Consider the following 26891-nt stretch of genomic DNA (forward strand, 5'->3'; position numbering starts at 1 on the left):
ACTTTATTTGCTGCACTCTTAAAAACTATAAACTCTACCTCAGTAACTGCTGTGATTATATATGTTCTATATGTTACAGTATGTCACACATCTCTGCACCTTATCCCCACTATACACTTTATTATACCGTATCGGTACTGCACTGTCCTGTCTTTAAATTGTCTCGTCTTTTGTATTTATTGTATTTATTGTTATTTAGTGTTATAATTTTATAATTTTATGTTGCACTGTCGTCACTCCTGCACTTTATGTTGTCTATTGCTTGTGGTTCTATGTTGCACCATGGTTCCGGAGGAACGTAATTTCATCACACTGTGTACCTGTACTCAGATGTAATGACAATAAAAGCCTCTTGACTTGACTCTTGACTTGACTTGACTTGACTTGAGAGTGCTCCTTGTATGCAGATTGCATGCACATGTATCTAAAAATCTACACTAGCTGTACCAGCCTTGTAAAAAAATGATTCTAATCTTAGGCCACCCACACCAAACCAAACCATTCTTTTTATGAGACGCTCAACAAAATGCTTCAGCCGTTCAGATAATGACGCACATTTGTTCAGATGTCAGAATCTGACTCATCAGATGTCATATATCAGAAGAAGAACAGTGAGCTGGTTGTCTGTTTGTCTCTAAGGCATGAATTTAATGATGTTCAAAACAAACAAACACAAGAAGGAAGATGACACTTTTGATCATGCATGTTGGTTTTTCTTTTGGGGCTATTTTGGTAAGGGACAAGTGCTAGTCATTCAGGGCCCCAAATGGAGCACACATGCAGAATATTCTACCAATACAATAAGACACTTTGAGCAGATTAACTGACTTAAACATGTGCAATAATTATTAAAACATAATTAGGCATGAAAATTATCAGGGGTGCCCAAACTTTTTCATACATTTGTTGTTTTCCCTTCTGTAGTACAGTTTGGTTTGTTTTCACACAGGCACAAACCTAAATGCACCAAAATGTGCCCCAACAAACCACGTGAGCACAATGTCTCCACTGTTTGGTCAGAACTGTCTGGTGAGGGAGCAAGAGAGTAAATACAGCAAGAGGTCTGCACCAGAACAGCCATTTGGCTCAAATTTGAAGAATTTATTTGATAGTTGAATCGGATCGAGACTGGATCACATTCTCAAAGCAAGCAAACCGTTCCGGGTCCATCTCCTCTTGTAGGTCTCGTGCAGTTGTTTTGATTCGCTCCTGAGTACGATTCTCTTTTTCACACCTGCCCGAAAAAAAAACACCCCAAGGATGCAAACAAACCAGAGTCCATTTTTAAACCTGACTAAATAGTGCTTGTGTGAAAAGACCTTTAGGCTACGTTCACATTACAATCCGCTCAAATCACTCAAATCACTGAAGTACATGCTCGGGTTGAGGAGAAGAAAAAAGGCCAGGTGGTTTGCTTTTGCTGTTTTTTTTTACAGCTATAGCTGCACAGCTGCACAAAGAGATGGGTGAAAAGCATGTAGCGCCTGCGTGAAAGCAAAAAGACACATGACTTTCGATTTGACCGTTCACATTAATGTAGCAAGTCCATGGATCGGATGCGTATCCGATTTAGGACCACATATGAAAGTGACTTAAATCTGCTTTGAAGAAATCTGATTTGGCATGTTCACACAGCCATGAAAAAATCTAAGCTGAACCACATTGAGTGAAAAGTCAGATTTGAGTCACTTAACCTGGTAATGTGAACGTAGCCTTAAACTACATTTAGGAGGATTTTAGAAGAGCATTTAGGAGATATTGTCAGACAAACCAAGTCTCCCTGAAGCTGCGGGAGTCTCCCGCATTTCGGTAGTGGCTCCCTGATGCCCGCGAGTCACATATCAAGCCCGTAGCCAGGGGGGATCGAAGGGTTCGTTCGAACCCCCCCATCCCCCCCTCAGCCACCCCAACACCCCTCCTGCCCCCAGAGTAGTGACGAGTAAGAAAAATTGTTAATGTTTCTCTTTACACATTTTTTTCAGACTGTTTTACACCAATCCAGTAGGTGGCGGCAATTCCCCCATTTCTGTTCTTAGCTTGTGGAAAGAATAAGAATCAGGGGAAAGTTACTTGACAAAATGGGTAAAAAAGAAGACAAGGAGCGAAAACGGAAGAAAACGGCGGTAACATTGTCCCAAAATATTGGTGACTTGTTCAAAAAAAAGGCCCAAAATCGGTAAGCTGCTGAGTGCAGGGCTTCTATTTCTTTACAACTCCCCTGCATTAACAGTGCCGGGCTCGGCTAAGCCCAATAGTATAATTGTACATGTAACACCGGATTATTACTGTTATTATTGTGATAACTCTAAAGTCTGGATTTTAGTTGATTTTTAAGAAATGTAGGTTAAGTGACAATAACATTCAGTCACTCACTCTGCAATGCTGACGATCAAGCTAGGGTGTATTTTACTCTCAACATGCCTGTTGCTCCTAAGGCCATATATAAAATACAGTATAGAGGTGTAAAAAGGGGGTTAACCTCTTAACACGCCCTGGCCCGCCGGCGGGCCAGAAAAATATCATATTTAATATCTGGCTGTGTTTATGAATACTTATAGGTTCAATATAGACACCCAATATGCCATTTTAAAGCTTTTCAGTTATCTAGCCTATTTAACCGTATCTCCTTTCAGAAAATAAACATTTAGGGCGAAATATGCCTAGTTATGAAATATTTTCATATTTGCGTTTTTCGTACGTCCATATTTGATCGAATGCGGACATGTTATACACCGAACCGTCTGCCTCTCCGGATTACGGAACTGTGTTTAGAGTTTAAATCTGCTTGTGTTTCGCTTTGTGTTTAACGTTAAGTTACCTCAGGACACTCGAGACACACACCCAACCCCCTCCAGCGCTTCCCCCACACTCTTACCTTCAACGAAGTCCCAGCACAGTTGTAGGAAGATTTGAATAAGACAGAACACTTCAATTTATATTATTATTAATTCATGTTTAAGTTTTAATGACAATACCGATAGTGAAGTAATTCTTGTCTATTTATGTCAATAGTAGAGAGATAGACAATAAAGGACAGCAACATCAGAAACAAACAATGGAGGGCAGCAACCGAGACAATGGAACAAAGCAACAGACAACTGAGGTGAACAACAGAGACAGACAATGAAGTCACATCACAGATGTAGGAAGTTTGAGTAACACTTACATTTATATCAAATTTATGTTAACAGTAGGGAGCAACAGATGAACAAATAAGCACAGCAACAACAGATTCACAACAAACTTATAATAAATAAAATATGTCTAAATTAAAAGGTTTGAAGTGTGCTCGTGTATTTAGGGGGCATTGGAGTAGAGAGCCAAATGAAGTCCACTTTTGGGGGAAAAAGATCCCCCCCCATAACAATGCTGGCTACGGGCCTGCATATAATCTCCCGGAATTCAGAACGAGTGCCCCAAACGCGCACTGCATGTAAACGTGCACACAGGAGACAGACTTTTTTTCTATAATCGCGTGTGGGAAGGAGAGAGAGAAAACAGAGAGGGTTCTGATTGGCCTGTTCTCTGCAAAGAGTCTGTGAGACAGCCAATCAGTTTTTAGTGTGGGCGGGCAGTGTTTTTTCCCCCCTCCCGGACGGGAATTGTTCAGTGAGTGAGAGAAAGCAGATCATGGCGGAGGCAATATTAATAATTATTGTAATATGATATGAAAAGTTTTTGATGTTGTGCAATTTCTGTGATATTATAACTGTCAATTTTTGTCAAATAAAGGCTTTTTTTTCCAAAAACAAACAAAAGGAAAGCAGAGGCAGGGCCTACCAAAAAGAAAAAAGATAAAACTCATTTCACCTCTGAATACTCTAAATGTAATGTAAAATTAATTAATATAAAAGTAAAGTTTCGTTATCCTTTGGTGTGTGTGCGAGTTTTTTTTTGTTTGTTTTTTTGTTTTTTTTTGCAACTTGGGATGTCTGTATTGTACACCTATTTATTTAACTTTGTGAAGGTACTAGTGTTTATCTTTCAAAGGAAGATGGCACAACAAAAAAATCATGTCACTGAATGTCGTGTCTTGTTTTGTCAAATTATCCTTTTGGCAGATTTGTCTTAATTCCGAAACCTCAATGGCAACGTACACTGTTTTGCTACAGCACACAGGTAGGCTTTTGGTACCATGGAAACAATCAAGGTTGCCATTGTGTCTCATTATGTTGGACTGCTCCGAGTGAGAGGGCCAATCGTTTTTATTCTCTCATACATCCTCTTCAATGCATTCACTTTTAACCCTCTGAAAAACATGAGTCTGAGCCCATGACTCTGCATGGGTAAGCCCCCCCCAATCAGTCGGAGCTGCAGCAGTACTGCTATCTCTAAAACACAGCATGTTCCACAGGCAGATTCTCCTTCATGCAGAGCCAGATGATTGAAGTTCCTGTGACTGAAATGCTGTGTGATTCGTGCTCTGGTTACTTCGTCGGTTTGTACAGAATCTATTAGCAGTACCTGATAAAAGCATTGTGCTTCTCCGCGCTGGGTCAACATGGCCTGATTCATTTAAAGAGCTGCTGCTCTTCAGCCAGAACATTCTTGTTCCTGAACTGCCTGTATGTTTTGAAATTCCTTTAATCAGAGTAAGCTACAGATTTCCTCCTCAAGATTTTTTTGTATTTGCTTGTTTGTCATACTGACATATTTCAAACTTTTAAACAAACTTTAATATCAGACAAATATAACCTGAGTAAATATAAAAAGCACTGTTTAAATGATTATTTTATTTATTGAAGGAAAAATAATATCTAAAACAATCTAGCCCTGTGTAAAAAGGTTGCCACTAAACCTAATAACTTGGTTGTGCCACCATTGGCGACAGCATTCCTGGTTCCATCTATTACAGCAAGTTGTACAGACCCTGAAGCAGCAAAGCAGCCCCAGACCATCACACTACCACCACCAGGTTTTACGTTCAGTATGATGATCTTTTTTCTGAAACTATGTGTTAGTTTTATGCCAAATGTAACGGGACAAACACCTTCCAGATGTTCCACTTTTGTCGTGTCAGTCCAAGATCTCTCTAATGGAGACCATTTTGACCAGTCTCTTGCCTTAAATGAGGCAAGTGAGACCTGCAGTTCTTTGAATGTTGTTCTGGATTCTTTTGTGATCTCCTGGATGAATTGACCTTTTGGAACATTTTGAGTCGGCCGGCCACTCCTGGGAAGGTGCACCAGTGTTTCATGCTTTTTCCATTTGTGAATAATAGCTCTCACTGTTGTTCACTGGAGTCCCAAAGCTTTAGAAATGACTTTGTACCTTCTTCTAAACTGACAGATGATCAATAACTTTGTTTTCTTATCTGTTTCTTTTCTTAAATTTCTTCAGATTGGGGGATAATGTGTTGGATTTTTTTTAGATCATTTCTCTGCTTCATGTTGTCAGACAGGTTCTATTTAAGTGATTTCTTGGTTCTCGAGGTCTGGTAGTAATCAGGCCTGGTTGTGGTTGATAGTGAAATTGAAATCAATCTTTTCCAAAAATTGTGATAAATCACAATTAATTTATGAGGGGGGCAAACACTTTAGGGCAACTTCAAGATGGTGTTCCACAAAACCAAAATAACTACTTACGACATCTTCGGAAGTGAACCACTGAAAAAATCCAAGAGAGAAAAAACACTTCATTACCATCAATGGAAGTCAATGTGAAAATAGTTTATTTCAGCTCATTTTGAAGTATTTCTATTGGTCTGTTCATGGGGAAATTTTGGCACAGTGTAAGGGATAGTTTGCAAAAATCGACAAAAATGGTGATACTTGTTTTTATAGGACAGCGACAATATGTGGCTTCGCAGGAATGGTAGCAGAAGCACATAAATGCCATTTATTTATAATATTTTGTCATCTTAAGGACTGTCACTTTAAAAATGCAACTGAACACAATTGTATTTATTTTATTAAACTTTTACATCAGTTGTATACAAAACAGGATATTTTATCCACAGTATCACAGGCAACAAAGTAGAATGCATTTAGTTATATTTGTAAAATTCTTACTGTAATTTCTGATTAAATTCTGTTGATGACTGCAGAAACAGATGAGGTAGAGGAGGGAGATACAGACGTCTGGGGGGGTTCTCCTATGGGGGCTCCCAAAAATACAGGGATGTCCAGTTTACCAAATTTTTAGTGGTCTTCCAACAATGAAGAGGGTGCTTCTCAGGGGGCTCCAAAGCATTAAAAGGTTATCCTAGCTATATACTCCTAATAATTCAAGGGGCTCTTCTAATGACGTTGCTGAGGATTTAAAGCAGGGGTCTGCAATTAAGTTTGGCCGTGGGCCAGATAGTTTCCAAGCCATAACATTGCGAGCCACAAAAAAATGAAGGAAAGTTTTGAAAAATGAAGTGTAATGGGATGGAGTGCTACAGACTAGTAGCTCTTCAGCCCAGAGGGCTCCTCATGCGGGATCGTACCTGTGTCATCAAGGTCGCGGTCCAATTCACTACCACTGCCCTGGCTAGTGAATTGGGACAAGGCCGGGAAAAAAAACCCTCATAAGGAGATAGGGAGCACAAGAACGAGTGGAAAAACGAGAACGGGTAAAACTAAAGTCACGCCGAGCGCAACAGAGAAGCAGGGGAGGAATGTAAACAAAAGCTCGCCAGAGTTTTTTTTTTTCTTCATTATCATTCATTATAGTTCACACAACCTCACAGGCCAGATATTTCGCCTATTGCCGACCACTGATTTAAAGGTTTTCTTATATGGCTTCAAAAAGTCAAATTGGTTTCCTAACTGAACAACTAGTTGGGGATTTATAGTATTACCTAAGGCTACGTTCACACAGCAGGTGAAAGTGGCCCAAATCAGATTAAACTGCACCTGAACAGCCGTTTAGCTCAAACAGGAGGAGTATATTAAGTAGTTGGGTTAAATCGAGACCGGATGATGCTCTCACCAAAATTTAGAGTTTTAGAGTTCGTTTGAAACCAAAACAAGACAACCTCCTCTCACGTGTCTCGGTGCAGTTGTTTTAGTCTGCCCCTTAAGTGTGGTGTGAAAGGCCCTTAAACTGAATGGGAAGGTTCTTCTGAGGGTCTCCTCAAAGAAAGGATTTGAAGGTGCTCTAAAGAACTGAAGGATTCTCCTGAAGTGCTTCAGAGATTTGAAGGGTTCTAGTAAGAAAGCTCCTCGTGGTTTGAAGGTTTTTCTAATGATCCACAAGTGTGCATTTGTGGTTGAAGTGGAGTGTGGGAGTGTTGTGCTTTCAGGTGGGATCTTTTGACTTTGGCCACATTCTGTTAAAGCTCCTCTTTGCGCTTGATGATGAGTTTTCGCACCATGTCGGATATCTGCTGACGAATCTCCTTCACCGACACTCGAGGACCCCAGGCTCCTACAACCTTTCCATCTACATCAATCAGATACTTCCAGAAATTCCAGTCCGGCTCCTTCCCAGAGGCCTCTGAAAAGAGAAAGAGAGAGAGAAAAGGAAAGGTTGATTAGTAACAGGGGGAATTAAAGAGTAATATTGCATTAAATTAAGGCAGGCTCCATTTCTTCTTTCAGACAAAAAGAGTAAAAGTTAAGAACTGAGAGGCGGCCTGATCACAGTGCAGAAAGAATTCGTTATATAAAAGACACAATATGGCCGACATACACAAGGATTTCCAAAATGTCACATATTACGGCAGACCTGACCTTTTTATTGGCTTTACCTGTGTAGAAATAAATGTGACCATTTTTGTCTCACGAAGATGAGATTATCATCTCTTTTTCACACCTGACTTCCTACCTAGCTAACAGAGAACATTATACGAACGTTAAGCAACATTTTGAAAAGGTTTCATAACAGTTAACCTGTAACGTTAATATGTACAAAATAATGTTCCAGGGACATTTCTGAAACGTGTGGCATAATAATGGTTTGAATCATAACGTTATCAGAATGTTTCTCACATAACATTCCCAGCTAGAGTTATATTAACATTATGGAAACGTTTGAAATAACATTACCAAAACAAAACAATAAAACAAAAAAGGTCCCAAGACACCTAAACTTATACGTACAAAATAATGTTCCAGGAATGTTCTGAAAAACGTGTGAATCACAATGTTATCAAAACATTTCTCAAATAACCTTCCCAGCAAGACGAATACTAACATTATGGCATCATTAAAATTAACATTCTCTAAACCAAAACATAAAACATTGATACACAAGGATGCTGTAGTGAAGTTACCAGAACAGCGCTAACAGAGAGCGCTATAAAAACTTTAGCAACATTTTGAAAAAGGTTCCAAGAAAGTTAGAGTAATGTGACAGAAATAATGTTTTAGAAACATCCTGAAAACGTTTGACATAATAATCGTAATGGTTTGCATCACAACATTGCAGCGGAGTTGCATGGTTAATAAAAACGTTCCAAGAACATCCAGAAAACTTTACAGATTGAATGTTCAGAAAATGCTAAATGAAGTAAAACATTTTCTACTAAGTTCTAGGGCATGTCTCCTGATCGCAGCAGGTCTTATGAACGTAGCTTTGCCTGGTGCCAGGCTATGCTAGGCTAAAAGCTAACCCAAACTGAATGACTTTACCATCTCTTCTCCTCTTCAACGTACTTCAGACTATGGCAAACCTCTAAACTTGAACTCAAAATACTAAATAACAGGCTGTAAATAGGCTTATGAAGCACACCTGGACATATTTTACATCAACACACTTATCAACAATGTAGCTTCTATCTCACTTTTTAAACTGTTAAACTTTTCGGCAATGGAAGTCCATGTACAGCATTTTTTTTTTCAGTCATTTTGCAGCAGTTCTTCAAAGAACAGCTTCCGGATTCAAATGTTTATTAATGTGTGGGAAATATGATGTACACCTCTGGAAAAAAATAAGAGAAGATGGATGATCACAAGTCATCAAACCAAGCAGAACTGCTTGGAATTTTTGCACCAGGACTGGCATAAAGTTATCCAAAAGCAGTGTGTAAGACTGGTGGAGGAGAACATGCCAAGATGCATGAAAACTGTGATTAAAAACCAGGGTTATTCCACCAAATATTGATTTCTGGACTCTTAAAACTTTATAAACATGAACTTGTTTTCTTTGCATTATTTGAGGTCTGAAAGCTCATCTTTTTTGTTTTGTTTTGTTATTTCAGACATTTCTCATTTTCTGCAAATAAATGCTCTAAATGACAATATTTTTATATGAAAATAAAAATGTTCATTTTACTTAAACATAAACCTATAAATAGTAAAATCAGAGAAACTGATTCAGAAACTGAAGTGGTCTCTTATTTTTTTTTCCAGAGCTGTATATTTATGATATCTAATATAGAGCTGTGGCTCAGTGGTTAGAGCATTAGGTTACTGATCACACACTTGTGGGTTTGATACCGAGGTCTACTATGCTGCAGCTGTTTGGACCTTCAACAAACCATTAACCCTGATTACACCAGAGATGACGTATCTCTAAGTTTTCATATAATTAAAGTTAATTATATTTTGATTCCCAGTAAAGACACCTTTCTTCTAAGTACACACCCCATTGAACTCATTGAACTTATTGCGTAGAAATGCTGGACTTCAGTTTCCAGTTTGAGTCCACCGCTGCTGAGTATTGCCATGGTAACAGCTGGAGCAGAGCTCTTTCAGTCAGTCAGTCAGTGGGTGAGTGGTGGTTTTGTCAGGTTGTTGGTTAATTGTGAAAGGTCGTAATTAAGCGGTTTACTCAGCTGCTCGCGTGAGCAGTCATCATTCATTAAATAAATGAGCAAACAAATCCCAACTGCAAGTCCTCATACACGTACATATACACTCCACACAATGTGGAGAGCGTGCGAATGTATCCCTCATAATATAAGCACCATCAGTAATGATCTGCCTATTGATTCCAGGATTATATGTAGGGAGTGTTTGAGCGCCTCCCATTTCCCCTCATTAAAACCTACTCTGTGTCTGTGTACGCCAAGACAAGATAGCACCAGAAGCACCAGAGAAGACAGAACAAAGCTGAAAGAAAGATCAAAAGATGGGTATGAGATGGGTATGACTTTAAAATATTCAATAGTTTTAGCTCTATTTATTCTGGTTTGTTCTCACCTTTCGCCTTTTTTTTACGTCAGATGTGAATACATTAAGGTTTGTTTGTGGCGAGAATGTAATCTGACTTCGATTCGACAAAACGATCTAACATACTCCACAGGTTTGAAATAAATGGCTGTTCAGGTACAGTTTAACCTGATTTATTAGCCAAATAATTACTGCAGCTAATAACTAATGCCATCTATCTTGCTGCTCCATGCTAAATTGCACTGAAAAATACACTGGACACGTCCAGAATACATAACCTTTTTTCCTGTATTTACCTTCTTGCTCCCACCCCAGAGAGGTTTGACCAATTAGAGGAGACAACATATGAGTGGTTGTTGTGATGCATTTTTGTTGTACATGCGCTTGTCTTTGTGTGAAACCAAACCAAACCAAGGAGGGAAATGCTCTAAGACAACAAACCCATTCACTGATTTGGACCAGAGAAACATATTACAGCTGTAAGAAAAAAAAAATTAAAGGTGTCCTTCTGCTAAAATCCACTTTGTCTTGTTCTTTGTGAATTACAATTGGTCTCTCTGAGTTGTATATGCTGCTGCATATAAAACTGTTCCTCAACCTCCATTGTCTGCAGTAGCTAGTAAAAGAAAATATTCAGAAAAACGAGTAGATCAGAAAAAACACTGTGTCTACGTCAACTTGGTATTATTATTTATGGCCTCGCCCATCTTGGCTCGCAACCGCCCACAGGCAGAGCTGAAGCCAGCCAGGCACGTCTCGTCAGAAAGGAGCTAACAGCGCTATAAACAGCTTGGCTGTTTTTTTCTTGTATTATTTATTCAAATATCACATCAGTGTTCTATGCTTTGCCCGGTAATTCAGAGCTAAGGAACAAATGGTTAGAATTTGTCTATGGAGGAACACCACCAGTGAAGTATAATTGAGATAGGTGGGTGTATGTAAACAGTTCTGTTTACACTAGTTAAGAGTAAAAATCCAATGAATGCTGGCTGATCCTTTTTGGACTACCCTTCTCTATGGGTTTACATAGGATCTCCGGTGGATTTCGCATTTTACAGAAACTCCAAGACTAGGTCAGTGGATGGACTGCACTTAGCAGGGCATTACACATGTTATAAATGCGTGGGTACTCGTTCTTACCTGCCAGGTACTTGAAGGCGTTGTTGGCTCCTGTCCCCACCACAGCGATCTTGCTGAAGAGTGGAAAGGAGGCTCCGTACACTCTCCGGACGAAGCTGTCGATCTCCTTATCACTGCCCGGCTCCTGCTGCCCAAACTGATTACAGGGGAAGGCGAGGACATTAAAGTGATATGGACCAAAATCCCGCTGGAGCTGCTGCAGATCAGTATAGTGTTCCTCTGTGAATCCACACTCACTCGCCACATTCACCGCCAGAGATACCTGCAAAATTCATAGTGGTTACTGAATACTGCATTGCATATACTATATCATATCTAACAGATACTAAATATCATAGTATATAATGTATAGTAAATATTTCAAAGTATATACATAATAATTCATAGTGGATACAAAATCATTTATAGAGGACAGGGAATGATTAATTATAGCAACTGAATATATTAAGAATAACACATAGTAGATACTGTATAATTCACAATGGATATAATATAATTCATAGTGGCTACTGAATTAAACATACCTGATACAGAACAATTTATAGAGGATGAGGAATAATTCATTATTGATACTGAATAAATCGTATTGGATACTGCATTATTCAGAGTAGATAAAGATTAATACATAGTAGATACTATATAATTCACAATGTATAGAGAATAATTTATAGTGAATAATGTATAAAACATAGCAGATACTGAACAGAACATGTATATAAAGGATAATACATAGTAAACACTTTATAATTTATACTGGATAATGGATACTGGACAATTCATAGTGGATACTGAATAAAATATAGTAGATACAGAATCATTTATAAAAGAATAGATATTTTATTGTAGATACTGAATAGATCATATCTGCTACTGAATCAATCATAGTAAATAAATAATAATAAATAGTATATACTGTATAATTCACAATGGATACAAAATTATTTATAGTGGACACTGAAAAACATAGTAGATACTGAATAATTTACAGAGGATGAGGAATAATTAATTATAGATAGTGAATAGATCATATTGAATTGTAACATGGAGGCCGAATGCAAATGCAAGTCATATTTATTTTTAGACATAACAAAAAAAGCAAACCAAAAACTGAGACAAAGGAAACACTTAAAGTAAACACTTAAAGACTATACAAACAAACAAAAGATAAACTAGGTCTTGAGAAGCAAGGAACAAAACACTATAAAGATAACAAACCAGAACTGTAGACCAAAATAACAAACACACGGGACAAGGTCAAACAAAAAGCACGACAGAGAACAATGGATCACATGAGGTATTTATACACAGGCACACACTGGGGACACCTGTGGAAGTAATGAGGGGGCGGAGTTACAAATGAGACACAAGGTGACAACACTAATGGCTTGGGCATGGCTAGGGCGGGGCTAGGGCGGAGACAGAACAATAACAAAACAATGCCATGTGCTCAAAAAAGCACATGGCTGGAAACACAAGACAGGAAAACAGGGCAGGAGCACAGAAAACCAAAAGAGGGAAAAACACAGGACAGACACAGGCTAATATGTGACATGAATACTGAATCATTCGTAGTAGATAAAGAATAATACATAGTAGATGCTGTATAATTCACAACGGATATGGAATAATTCATGGTGAATATTAAATAAAACGTATTGGATACAGAATCATTTATAGAAGACAGAATTGCTAGTTTTTTTATTATATATACTGAATAGATAGATACTAATATTATTACTATAATTTCTATCACAACTGAATTGCCTTATTGCCTATAGTACTATATAATTCACAGTGTATAAGAAATCATTCATAGTGTATACACAATAATAGTAATGCAAAACATGATTTATGCTAGATAATCAGTAATTCATTAAAGAGAAAGAGAGAGGGGGTTATGAAAAAGAGGTGAGGATGTGCTTTATGAGAATATATTGTGTTGATAATTGTGTGTTTATTAAAATAGTAAGCTGTGCACACTGTATCTGCACAGACCTGGACTTCTAAATCGCCTTTAATTATAATTACTTTTAAACACTCATAATGCCACACACACACACATACCCAGGTGATCAAATTTAGTAGATCTGATGATTAAACAAAGCTTTGCATATTGATGCTAATTAAATGACATTTGGCTAAACCACTGCACCATCAGTCAGTGGTGTTGTGTTAGCAGTGGATGAGGTGAAGCTGGACTTGTCTAAGAGTAAAATGGTGCTAGCCTTCACCCTCTCTGCACTGTAGCATCATGTAATAGAGGGACTGATGAAGAAACACTAAAATTATATATGTAAAATAATGAAGTAAAAAAGGAAGAAAACGTATCTAATTGTGGTGGGGGGGGGGGGGGGGGTCAGTCAGTGGTGTTGTGCTAGCAGCAATTTGACAAGATGAGGTGGAACTGTACTAGCCTTCGCCCTCTCAGCACTGTAGCCTAACCTGTGTGTACTGGAAACAACTGGGGTGAAACTAATGAAAAATAACTAAATACTATGTTAAAAAAAACAATAATTAGTCTAATTATGAGGTATATAGACAGAAAAAAAGAAAGAGAGAGAAAGAAAAAAAGGAAAGAAAGATGTATCAAAGTGCTTTAAGAATAACTGTTCCTTTGTTATGCTGATATGTGAGCATTTAATATTTGAACTGGTAATTTGATCTGATTTGACAGGCCTCTCCAGTTTTTAATTAGACAAATTAATATTTAATGCTCTCATTAAACACTTCTGATGTATAACCTCTCTCTTATACATGGAATTTCAGTTCAGCTTGCTCTATTTTGCAATAGTAACTGCTTTTATTAATGTAAAATAAAAACTACAATACAAATAATTAATCTGTATTAGAGACCAATTAAAACCTTACAAAATAATTACTAATAAATACACAATTACAGAGTGATATAGAAATGTTGTGCAGGTTTTAGTCAGTCTGTTCTTACTGCATGAAAAAAATAAAAGACTACTGTAGGAAACAGACATTAGCCCTGTTAATTTACTGAATAATTCATAGTAGATATTTATTCATTATCGTGAATATAACATCATACATAGTGGATACTGTGTAATTCAGAATGAATAGTGAATAAACTATAATAGAAACTGAGTACTTTAGAGTAGAGACTGAATAATTACAGTAAATACTGAATACTTGATATAATATATGCTCTAAATGTGCTGGGTGTTAATTTACACAGATTTCTCTCATGAAAACTGTTTATTTGGGTGAGTAAAGCACTTCAGTTTATTTACAGTAAGCTTAGATTTCCACTGTTTTGACTGAAATGGCTGATAATTGGGGTCACCACACTAAAACAAAACTGAAAGAGTAAACAGCAATTTAACCTCTCTAGTCTAGCTAGCTAACTGGCTAACTTTAGCTAAGCTAGTTAGCTAGCATTAGCTGACACAGCACCACTATATGGTTATAAAGTTTAGTGCTTCTTTAAAAGAAAAAACAATAAATAACTGGAAGTATACTGAGTGTTTATAAAACTTAAACATAATGAAATTTGAGATACCCCTCATTTTTATTTGTGCCTATTTATAAGCTGTTTTCACTGGAGCAGATTTACAGCGTGGTTGCTCCGGGCGGGAATAAAATCACAGAGGACCTCCCCCCATTAAAAGAGAAAATCACCCCAGGACCCCGAGATACTAATACTGTCCAGATAGGGCTTTAGTCTGTCCTTTTTGAATCCAACACCTCACAAATAACCCAAAGCATAAAAAAAATAATACTAGAACTAATTAAAACTAACCCCGCTCTACAATGTAATTAAAACTAGCTGAATTGGAGGAGAGAAGTGAAAATTAAATAAAATAAAACTGTTATAACCTTGCTGAGTCCATCGCTGGCTTAAAGGACCTAACAACTGTGGACACACACACACACACACACACACACACACAGGACCACTTATGTTAAATTAAAGTGCTTGGCCACCAGAGAGATGCCAAATGAATTTGACATGTCCACTCTGCTTCCATGTCCTCAATAACAGATCGAGACAAAATAGAGTGCTCTCTCTCTCTCTTTTTCTCTATCCATCTTTACCTCCACTTAGTGTCTCTCTTTCCATTTCTCTCCACTGTAGTTTAACATTAGTTGTTGTTGAATAATAATATGATGCAGATCATTTTCTTTACCATGTGGACTATTACATGTAAATTCTTTAATTGACCTTTAATTATATCAGTTATAAAGGAACTGACAGTAGTGTTATAGCTTCGTACTTTGTGCTGGTAATTGAAGGTAATTTAAGATAAATTAAAGGTACAATTGTCCTTAAAGGTTTATGAGTTTTTTTTTTATAGTTCTGCATAAATTTGTCCTGAAACTTTAATGGATTTTTATACATGTACTGAAAGTACACAAATAATTTGGCATTGTTAAATAAACAATAGGGGCAGCTTGTTTATATTCATGAGTGAACCATCAAAATAAACATTGAAAACCTATGGTGTGCATGGCAGGGTTACAAAGAACAATGCAGCCTGTCTGTACTTTGCTAAAGACATAAACAATCTTAACAATTAGTTTAAATTAGAAGCATTTATGTTTGGAGAAGGAGAGCATGGATTCTAGCATAAAAAACGAGTAATGGTTATAGGGTCAGTTTTCTCAGAGTTTCACGCTGCTCATTTAAATCTTAAAGATGTATTGTTCCTATGTTTGGATTGTTTCAGTTCTATGTGATCTTTAGCAAACTGCAGATGAGCAGCAATCTTCTTTTTTGAAGAGCTGTGGCTTTCTCTTTACAACTCTGCCAAGCACAGCACGGTCGTACAGTGTTCTCCCGATGGTGAGACATTATCATTAGCCAATGTGAGAGAGGCTTTCAGTTGCTTAGAAGTTAGCTTGGGTTGTTGGTGACATCATCCCAGACTATTACACACCAAGCTCTTGGAGTGATCTTTTTTTGTGGATTAATTCTGGGAAGGGTAGTAATGATCTTAAATATTCATTTGTATGCAATCTGTCTGACAGTGGATCGATGGACTTTAAAGTCTTCAGAGATGGTTTTGCAACCTTTTTAAGCCTGACGAGAATCAGCAACCTCTTTTGTTTGTGCCATGAAACACTTCCACAAGTGTACTATACAGATCAGACTTTCTTTAGATTCTAGCTCTTAGAATAAAACAGGCTCTGCTTCCTCACCCCTGATTCTAATTTCACCTTCAGATTATCTGCTAATCTTAAAGCTTCAAATATGTTTGCCACTCCGCATAGTGTAACAGCCTAATATACAGTCTATATAGTCCTAATATACAATATACAGTATGTATATATATTTGTCTATGTTATTTTCAGTTTAGTATTGGCGGCGCTCGGAACTGAAGCTAGCATTATAGGATGTGAACAAAAACTTTTAAATAAGCTTCTTGTGCACTTTTTAAGTCATAAATACCTCGATTTAAATGTCAGGACTCTCTGGATTCTAGCAAGGAGGTTTGGAGCTATTTTGAGCTGGATAATAGTGGTTTTAAAAGCGTTTTATAGGGGCAAATTACGCCCCGTGTCAGAACGCTTTGGGAGAATGGAGGTGTGCTATTCATCAAAGATAAGTACTTTTTATCATGTTGTACTACACCAAATAAACAGTATAAATACTGTTTATAAACTCCTTTAATAAACAGTATAAATAACCAATATCTTTGTGTGATTTGGATCACATCTTCTTCTTCCATTTTACAGTTTCAGGTCAATTTTTTGCAGATATATAGAAACATCCAAAAACTTTACCACTGTAATTCCATTTAAAATCCATTTATAATTCCTAAATTTCCTTCGGGATAAATAAAGTATCTATCTATCTATCTATCTATCTATCTATCTATCTATCTATCTATCTATCTATCTATCTATCTATCTATCTATCTATCTATCTATCTATCTATGATAATTTGTAGATGTAAATGTACAATAAAAGTACAATAGTTCACATAGGCAAAAAAAAAACATCAGTATGATATTACAACGTAAAACATCAATCTCCAGATTGATTTGCCATTTAAATGTTAGTGGACTTATAATATTTTTTTTTTGCTGCTGAAAATAATGTAAGGTTTAAACAAATAGGGACGTGAATTAATTGTTGTCCAACAGCCCCCTCTAGTGTTTGGTCTATGCAATTACAGATTACACTATTTTACCATCATCACCACATACGAAACTCAAAAAACAGCTGTAGGTTCACTAGTACGTTTGCACAGAAATTAACCCATAAGAGCCCAGACCAGGTTCTGAGTTTATTTAGCCCTTTGATGCGCAACATGTGCACACATAGGTCAAAAATAACTTCTTTATGTTTTAACTTTTGAAATCAATTTATTTTATGAGTGAATATAGCACATTCTGACGAATCTGTGCCATTTTCTTCCCCAGGAAATTGCATGTATAAATGTGCACATAAAATAACTTTAAAATACATATTATTATCAAGCATAGTGTCTTGTACATTGGCCTAATTGCAAAAGTAACATATGCAATTAAAAACTACTTAATATAAGCTTTACCATGAAATATAATTACTAAAATCTTTCAGAGATGTATTGTCTTTGTATTGTTGTGCGATTCCAAATTCCATCTATGCTTTAAAAAAATAAAAATAAATCCATAATATTTAAGTTAAAATACAAATTTTAGTTGTGTCCCTGGGTTTTCACTCAGTCCTGTTACCGTGACACATTACCCCATCTGAAACAGCTGGAACATTCTACAAGTCACCTCTACAACATCAGCTGGTTCTTCTGAAGATCATGGGAAACCAAAATAAAGTTCCCTCATTAGTTTTTCTGTATATTTGATCTTATTGTAACTATAACTGAGGAGGTCAATCTCAACACTTATTCCTGTTACCTAAATTAATTCGTAGATCTAATTTGTTATTTTCTAAATGCAAACTTTGGGAAAATCGCTAGCATGTGCTCAGTGTCCGCATGCTATTAGCATAGCCGCCATTTAGCTATTTTTCATGTTTTTGCTAATTCTATGCGAAAAACTCAGTCCTGTTACTTTGTGTAATGAGTGTTAGTAACAGAAGTGAGTCCAGTTTTCTGTTTTACTTATTACTGTAAATATTAGTTAAATGTAATAATGTTAACTTTATTTAAGCTTTGCAATTAAAATGACTGAAGTCGCTGATTTAAGGTCAGTTTTATTACAGGGTGCCAATCCATCACTAAATGCTGCAGAGAAGCAGTAAGGCTATCGTTGGAGTTTAGACTGGTCCCAAAAAATTCCAACCAGACAAGCCTGTGCACGTTCTGTCTGAGCCCGGCCCATCCCATAAACTGTTATTATGAGCCCGAGCCGGATTTAAACCCCACATTGTTTTAGTAAGTAGACTGTAGTAAAAGCTGACCTTTAAAACTACAATTACGAGTTTAGGTCCCTGTACTTCCTGATTTTACTGGCAAAGTCTTGAGGTTTTTGGCAAATGGTGTGGCATGAAGTACGAGGGTGACCTATACCCTGGCATTATTATAGATACATACATAAGTGACATGTTGAGGTCCGTTGCATGCAAAAAACAGGGGTCCACAGGTTTTTCTGGCCAGTATGTGAAGATGTTTTGTGTATCATTCCACCCGTAAGGCCCTATAGTCACCCGCTATATGGAAATTTAAAAAGACAAACACACACACACACAAACAAACTGCATATCTGTTCATTCCTGTTACCCAAAGGTCATTCCTGTTACCCAGAGTTCATTTCTGTTACTTAATCTTTTTTTTTCTAAAGAAAAAATCAAGATAAACACCTTTTTTCCAATTCTGTTTGGTTCGTCAATTTTCCATTTGTTTAATAAATGGACTTACTAACAATCTTCGGCTTAGAAACCTTGTAAAAATGTAGTAAAGCTACCTGAGATTGAACAGTACATGTTTTGAATAGTTAATGCTTTATTTTGTGTAATTGTTGTATAATTGTGTAACTGTTTGTTGTGGTAGATTTTTATTACATTATTATTATTATGATTATTATTATTCATCATAATTTATAATTATACATCACAATCTGTGTATGAAAGTCAGAATCTTGGTAATTTACTGTTATATATGATTTACTGAATATTTGAAAGTGTTATATTAAATAAAACCTAACAATATATTCTGTTTAAGTAGTTTATTCCTTAAATTAATAAAATATTTTCAGTTTTTGTCATATCACCAAGATTAGCTCAAACATATCCTGTAGGTAAGCTAAACCTTGGTTAATAGCCTACAGTAGACTTAGCTAACTAAAATAGAATATGACAACAGCTAATAGCTAATGAAAATTATGTAACTTTCTGACAAGAGATCCATGTGTTTCAACTTGAAGTAGAAATACAAAAGCTTCTCCTTCATAAAGTAAGAAAGAAAAAGAAAAAGAAGAGAAAGAAAAAGATTTGTGCTGATAACAAAAACAAGATATTTACTGCAAATTTGTATTAGAAAATGCCTAATGATTCGCCATTTGAAATATATAATATCATAGAAATCCTCAGCCATACATAAAATAACAGAAAATGAATGTAGGTCTTTTTTGACACATGTTGTGCATTAGAGGGGCAGTGATACAAAAAAATATTTTTATTCAAAAAAGAAAAAATGAATGTATGATGATCAAAAACAAGTTAATTGAGGAATACCTTAACAACTGAATGGTTATATTGATTTATTGCAAATATATAGAAAGTTAAAACTCCAGGTGACCATTTGTTGTGCATCAAATGGTTAAAATCACTGCCGAAATTGGGTATCAAAAATTACACGAAAACTAACAGAATTCCGCTTACAATGACTTGAGTGTAAATGAACATAAACTTAACTGTTGTCCTTTAGCTCCCTCTAGCGTCTCGCCTCCTGTAATCAGCGCTAAAACTTATGAATTACTTTTTCTCATTCATTATAGGGTTTAGTTCAGAGTTAAACTAAATCATCAGTTTTTTTTTTTTTAGATTTACTTAGATGATCATTTCGGGTCTACTGTTGGTAATTTAGTTTTTCTTCTAACGCTAAATAAACTACCTTATTTCTTAGCTACGTTTTGTAAAATGTAGTTAAGTAACTAATAAACGACATAGACGTTTTTAATATTTATTTAGCGGTGATTTTCAGTATTAATGGGTTTAATTAGGCTTTTCCTGTAGTTATTAACACTTACAGAACTGAAGTATACACTACAGTATGTGTTGTATTTAGTAACCTGTGTTTTCTTCAGCAGCTTAGTTAATATATTCATTAATGCAATTGCAAATACAACAAAACATGTATCATTTGTATTATTTCTAAACTTTTTAAATGGTTCTGGTTCTAGACTAAAGGGGTGAGCGTAAGAAGACAATAAATCTAAATTTGCCTAAAAGAACAGATTTGCCACGTAGGCAGATCGAGACCAGTTATAGACAAGCAATGCCAGACCGTTGAGTTCAGTGTTAGTAGTTTATTATTATAGACACACAGAGTATTAAACAGAGTTAATAATAGAGAACAGCATGCTAAAGAAGAGACAGTGAAACTGGTGCAGAGTGGGTAAATAGACAGGTTAAATAGTGTAACTAGTTGATGCAACTGGTTTTCCATGCAGAACCAGCAAACCGTTAGTGCACGACATCCCTCTCAGCCAGCCCGGCTCCACAGACCCTCCTCCCGGCTGCGAGACTTACCGAGCCCCGGTACTTCTCCAGAGACACTAATCTCCCTCTGCTGTTCACCACTTTAAAGGTGTAAAAGTCTTTCTGTTTGGCGGCGGTGAAGCAGGACAGGAGCAGCACCGGCAGGAAGGTGAGAGCTCGGGGAATCATGACTGCAGGCGGCGGTGCGGATCAGCTCCTCTGTACCCCGCTGTCTCTCTCTCTCACACACAGCTGCAGCGACAGCACTGCGCAGAATCAGCGCAGAGCTGAACACACCCAGAGGAAAACAACGGAGCGCTCAGGTAGCGCGCAGCAACAACGCTGCGCTGAAAACGTGCAGAGGTGAAATAAAAAAAACTAGACTGGTTTAGATTAGAATAGAATAGACTAGGCTAAACTAGACTAGAATAGGCTAGACTAGAATAGAATAGAATAAACTAAACTTGACTAGACTAGACTAGATTAAATTAGACTAGACTAAACTATTCTAGACTAGACTAAATTATAACGTTAGTAGACTAATCTAGACTAGACTAAAGTAGATTAGATTAGACTAAACTAGACTGGATAAAACTAGACTAATCTAGACTAGATTAGACTAAACAAGACTAGTCTAAACTAGACTAGACTAGAATAGATTTACAAACTAGACTGGACTGAACAAGACTAGATTAGACTACACTAAACTAGATTAAACTAGACTAGATTAGACTAGACAAAACTAGACTAGACTAGATTAGATTATACTAGACTAAATTAGACTAATCTAGACTAAACTAGATGAGACTAGACTATGCAAAACTAGACTAGAGTAAACTACACTACATTAGACATAATTAGACTAGACTACATTAGACTAATCTATCTATTTTACATTAGAAAAAACAAAACTAGACCAGAGTAAACTAAAATAGATTAGATTAACTAGGCTAGACCAAACTAAACTAAAATAGATTAGACTAAACGAGACTAAACTAAACAAAACTAGACTAGACTAAACAAAACTAGACTAGATTAAACTAATCTAGACTAAACTATCTTAGATTAGACAAAACTAAACCAGACTAGACTAAAATGGACTAAACTAAACTAGACTAAACTAAACAATACTAATGGTCAAACATTTTAGAACACATGCATTTTTTCCCTGTATTTTTGCCATTTAAGGTCTTGTCAATAACCGGAAATGGTACAAAATCCAGTGTACAAAATGTTGCAATAAACTGCCAGGGCCTTTAAGGGAAAACAAAGAACTAAAAACTGAAAAAATTAATTGTAGTATTGTAAAACATACACACATTTATAGTAAAAGCATATATTGTTAAATAATTTAAAAGCTTACAGCTTGAAAGTAGCAATGGAAACAATTTGAGCTTTGGAAATTGATTGTAAAATTATTTTTTTAATTAAAGACTTGATTTGCTGACTCAGATTATTAGCAGAGAACAGGCCAGTTAGAACATGTGCTTCATGAATATGTACACAAAGGGAGCAGCATCTTTCTCTCCCTCTTCCTCTCTTTCCCTCATGTGATTGGGGGAAAAAAGTCTGTGCATGCGTGCGAGTTTGTGTTCACTCTTGGGCCACTCGTTCTAGATTCTGGTAGATTTTGTCTGATTGCAGGCATCAGAGAGCCGTAAATGATATGCGGTAGACTCCCGCAAATTCTGGGAGATGTGGGACATCTGAATAAGACATGCATTAGGTGAGTAATGTTTTTATCCCATTAGAACCGTGAATCATACTAGATTTTACATTGTTTTTTCACATATTGCTAGTGATTTTATTAGTTAGCTAATAACAGCCTGTAAGTGTTCAGGTAGCAATAACAGAAGTGTAAGCAGTATACAATACAAACTGTCTGCATCAACTTATTAACCTCTTTTTACTGACATGCCCTCAACTGGAAAACTCTGGGCTTATCTAAAAATCTTTCCCACTGGTAAATACGAATGCATAAATAAATACGGTGGAGTTCCTGTGCTCTCATCGCATAAATACGATATTTCCTAAACAACTTGAATGCAGCAAGACAACAAGGTGGGGTGATGGTATGAGGTGGGGTCCATTTTGCTTGGGGCCCCCAAAATTTCTTGAAAAGGCCGTAAATGCACTCTCTACGGCAGCACTTACACAAAACACAGCACATTCAGATTTCCATCATAATGACTCTAAAAAGACAAACAAACACAGAGAGCTCTGTAACTATTTAAACTATAAACCACTCTGGAAACTGGAGAAAACTGCTACAGGAAGAGTCAGGTCTGGCCTTGCTTAGATTAACATTGGAGTAAGTCTCAGTTTCAGCCCAGAAGAGAAAAAATTGAGGTCTGACAGGTGAAGTTTAGTAACAAAGTTATTGCTAAGACTTTGCACTGCTCCTGCACAACTGAAAAAATAAGGGTGTTCAAAATCTTTTGACATGTTTTTCTACCTTAACTGCTCTGGATATTTTATATTGTAAGATAGAAAACAGCAGTGCTCAGCGAGCAGCCGCTCTGCGCAGCACGGACACGCAGCTTTCTGCGCACATGCAAAACAGCAGCTCTGCGCCCCCGCGCCTTCCCACAATGCCCCGCGCCGACAGGTTAACATGGCGTCCGCGGCTGGTGTTTGGAGCAGGGCCTGGACTGAGGAAAACAACAACACGGCCGGAAAGCGGGCCGAGAGGAGCTAGACCGTGGAAGAGAACCGACCCGAAATAAAACCACGATGTTTGCAGTGAGCATGCGCTTCTGAACGCAGCTCGGCGGGCTCTCGGTGAGTCTCGGGCGGGTCGGGCTCGGCTCGGTCCGGCTGTCTCCGCTCGGCTCCTCGGCTGTAGAGTAAAGGAGAAAAAGCTGAGTAAAGTTAGACCCGGCGAGAGTCAAGGAGAGCTGCTCCGAGCTCCTGGTTTCTGAATAAGACTCTCTGCGCTCCTGCTCGGGCTGTTCTGTGGGGTTTCGAGGTTAAAACTGAACTCAGTTTAGTAAAAACTCGCGGCTGTTGATCCGCGGCTCAGCTCTGTTGTCATTTTAGCCTGTTAGCTTAGCATAGGGGTTTACAGCGGCGGCTTATGGTCGCCTAAAGCACTTTGTATCTAATCTGTTTAGGTAGAAAAACAGCCATTAGAGACTTAAAACATTCCCTCAGCGAAATAAAACACCCCGATTTAATTAGTCCTTCCCTCAGATTTAATAATCAATTAATTTGATTTAATCAATCGTTCTTTCTGGATTTTATTAACATTAGTCTGGAGTTCAGATCATTGTCAAAAAAAGTAACAATCCGTCCTGTGGCCACTTTTATGAGGCTCACAATTATGAGTTACTAAGTTATAAATAAGAGACAGTTAAGTTATAATGAGATACTAAGTCATAATTATACCCAAATACTTTCCATCTCATAATATTATAACATCTCATAATAATGACTTAATATTTCAATTATATATTGGTATCTCATACTTATGAATCAGTATTTCGAAATTATGACTTCGCATGGCTTAGAATCTCATAATTATGAATGAGTAGCTTAATTAATATTTCCATGATATCTTATCTCTTATTTATCACGTAATTATCTTATTATGATCACCCAGTATCTTATAATCATGACTTAGCATCTCATTATAACTTAGTGTCTCATAACTATTTCTCAATATTTCATAATTATGATTTATAATCTCATAATTATTATTTACTTTCATAATTGTGACTTACTCCCTCATAAATGTGACTTACTGTCTTATAGTTGTGATTTTCAATCTCATATTTATGACTTAGTATCTCATAACTATGATGTGGTGGTCCCTTATTATTATTATTATTATTATTATTATTATTTTATTTAAATGGGTTTCCATACCATTCCATCAATTTTATTAAATCAATAATTTGATATACAGATATACAAAATACAATATAGCCATCAATATGTTTTTTGGCTAGATGTGGGTGATATGGCCCTAAAATAATATCACAAGATTTCAGGGTATTTTTTTGCTGATTTAAAAAAAACAACATTATTGAATTTAAGGTTATTGTTGACTAGCTGTCATTTGTAAAGTTGTCAGTGATGGGTTAAACTATCATATTGTTATTTTATGAGTAGAATATCTAATATACAATAGCTGTATATATTTACCTCTGTTTGTGTTGTTTTTTGTTTTTTTTTTAGGTTCGGACTGGATTGCCCTTCACCTCTGTGGACGTCTGCCACAGTATAGAAGCCCTTTGGGCTTTTCTTTTTTGTTTGGTTTTATTTTAATTTTATTCTAATTTTACTCAGACTGCTGCAGAAATATGGAAGAGAACAAAAGCCCCCAAAAGTCGGGCAGAGCAGCTCGCTCGGCCGGGGGCAAAGGTTCTTCCAAAGGGCAGAAGGAGGCCTCGTCTCAGAGGGACGGCGGCAAGGGTGGTGGACGCAACAAAGAAGGAGTGTCGCGAGTGAGGGAGGAGGGTCAGGGTGGCCATGGTGGTGGGGGCCGGACTTTAACGGGAAGCCCTCAGGACCAGGGCAGGTCCGGCAAATCCCGTCGACTGACCGGTAGGACCAACTCTGGAGAGAGGGGGAAAGGAAGGCCTGGAGGCCATCAGGCTGAAGGGCGGCAGCAGGGTCAGGACCGAGGACCGGTGGGAAGGAGTGGAGCAGCACGGGGGCCTGCAGCTAATCAGGGGATGCTGAGCTTGAACTTGCAGGAGAACAGTGCTCATAGCAAGCAATTCAAACCGGCTGCAGCAAAGGACAAGCAGATGAGTAAGGATATGGATTTGGGCACCTAAGCCTACTGTTTAATTTTTAATCTCAACAAGAGAACTTTTACTGTAAACCTTTAGCTCACTTTAGAACAGATGCTTGTAAACATGTTAACAATGAAAAGAAAAATTTGATTTACCAAACCAGGTTTTGGATAACTAAATACTAGTGGTGCAATAGATCGTTTCCTATTTTCCTAATTCACTGCCGCTTTTCTTAACCTCGAAAACTTAAAGACTTAGTAACTGTTTATAATCTGTACGTTGCAAGCATTGTGACACAAAAGCAATAAAGAAAACACATTACACACAGTCACATATCTAGAGTGCCCACACTCTGGTTTGTGGGTTGAGGGCAGAGTTCTATTAGTGCGAAGAATCTGTCTCATTTGAACACCAAAAATGTGTAACAGAATGGAAAAAATGGATTGTAAGTACAGCACAAGACAGTTCTTTCATTCATCACAACATTCATTTCTATCCAGAGTTGCATTTTAAATTTAAATTTCTTGTATTAATGATGGGAGATTTGGACCACTGTGCAAAGTCTTTTCCAGCACATCCCAAAGTTTTTAGTGGGGTTCAAGTCTGGACTGTATTGGACAATCCATGTGTCTCATGAACCACTATCACAATTTGAATAACAGCCGCTTTACTTATCACCCTGATGCACCTTTGCTCTGAAACAGGGAAATCTGGACTCATCGGACTATGTGTCTTTTTCCATTGCTCCAGAGTCCAATCTTTACATTTCTTAGCAAATTGAAGCTGTTTTTTTTCTGGTTAGCCTCAGTCATAAGTGGTTTTCTTAAGGCTACTCAGCTGTTAAGTCCAAAACCTTCAAGTTTCCTTTACATAGTTCATGTGGACATGCTCTTACTTTCACTATTAAAATATCTCTAGAGTTTTGGTGTTGTTTTTCTACAATTTAGTTTAACGTTTAGGTTTAAGCAATCGAAATCATAAAAAAAAATGTTTTGACCATATTTCTTCCTCAAGATGATGTTTCCCCACAGTCCTTTCACTTTTTAATTATATGTTGGGCAGTTCTTAACCTGATTTCAGTAGTTTGAGCATCTAATCTCCTAAACTATTTTCTCTGCTTGATGCATGCCAATAATTTGATCCTTCTGAAACAGATTGACATCTTTTCTACTACCGCAGTATGTATTTCCACATGGCTATTTAACAAATGAGAAGCTACTCCCTGCATCAGCTTAAGTTAAATAAAAATTGCCAGCTGAAACATAATCACTCATATAGTAACTATCCAATGAGAGGCTATTACCTATTTGCATAAGTTAATTCCAAGTCTTTTTTTTTTGGACAGTTACTGTACAAACCAAG

At 37.0% G+C, this 26891-nt stretch overlaps 2 protein-coding genes across 7 annotated transcripts in view; one reads left to right on the forward strand and one right to left on the reverse strand.

Moving 5' to 3' along the window:
* Positions 1 to 5892: 5892 nt before the first annotated feature.
* gpx7 (glutathione peroxidase 7) lies at positions 5893 to 21089 on the reverse strand. Its single transcript, XM_007233107.4, has 3 exons — positions 20839 to 21089; positions 11181 to 11442; positions 5893 to 7422 (listed from the first exon to the last, which is right to left on the reverse strand). Exons 1-3 carry the CDS (start codon positions 20974 to 20976, stop codon positions 7259 to 7261), a joined length of 564 nt encoding a protein of 187 aa, XP_007233169.3. The 5' UTR covers positions 20977 to 21089; the 3' UTR covers positions 5893 to 7258.
* Positions 21090 to 23355: 2266 nt separating this feature from the next.
* The window catches only part of tut4 (terminal uridylyl transferase 4), a 31314-nt gene continuing 27778 nt past the window's right edge, over positions 23356 to 26891 (forward strand). For 4 of the 6 annotated variants that reach the window (XM_015601239.3, XM_022664249.2, XM_022664248.2 and 1 more), the window contains exons 1-2: positions 23356 to 23568; positions 24967 to 25545. In XM_015601239.3, the coding sequence (XP_015456725.3) occupies positions 25092 to 25545 (454 nt within the window). In that variant the 5' untranslated portion in view covers positions 23356 to 23568; positions 24967 to 25091. The remainder of the gene's footprint in view (positions 23569 to 24966; positions 25546 to 26891) is intronic. The other 2 variants (XM_022664251.2, XM_022664252.2) reach the window with 1 other exon arrangement.

The sequence above is a fragment of the Astyanax mexicanus genome, chromosome 13, assembly GCF_023375975.1.
Source record: "Astyanax mexicanus isolate ESR-SI-001 chromosome 13, AstMex3_surface, whole genome shotgun sequence".
In the NCBI taxonomy this organism is placed as follows: Eukaryota; Metazoa; Chordata; class Actinopteri; order Characiformes; family Acestrorhamphidae; genus Astyanax; species Astyanax mexicanus.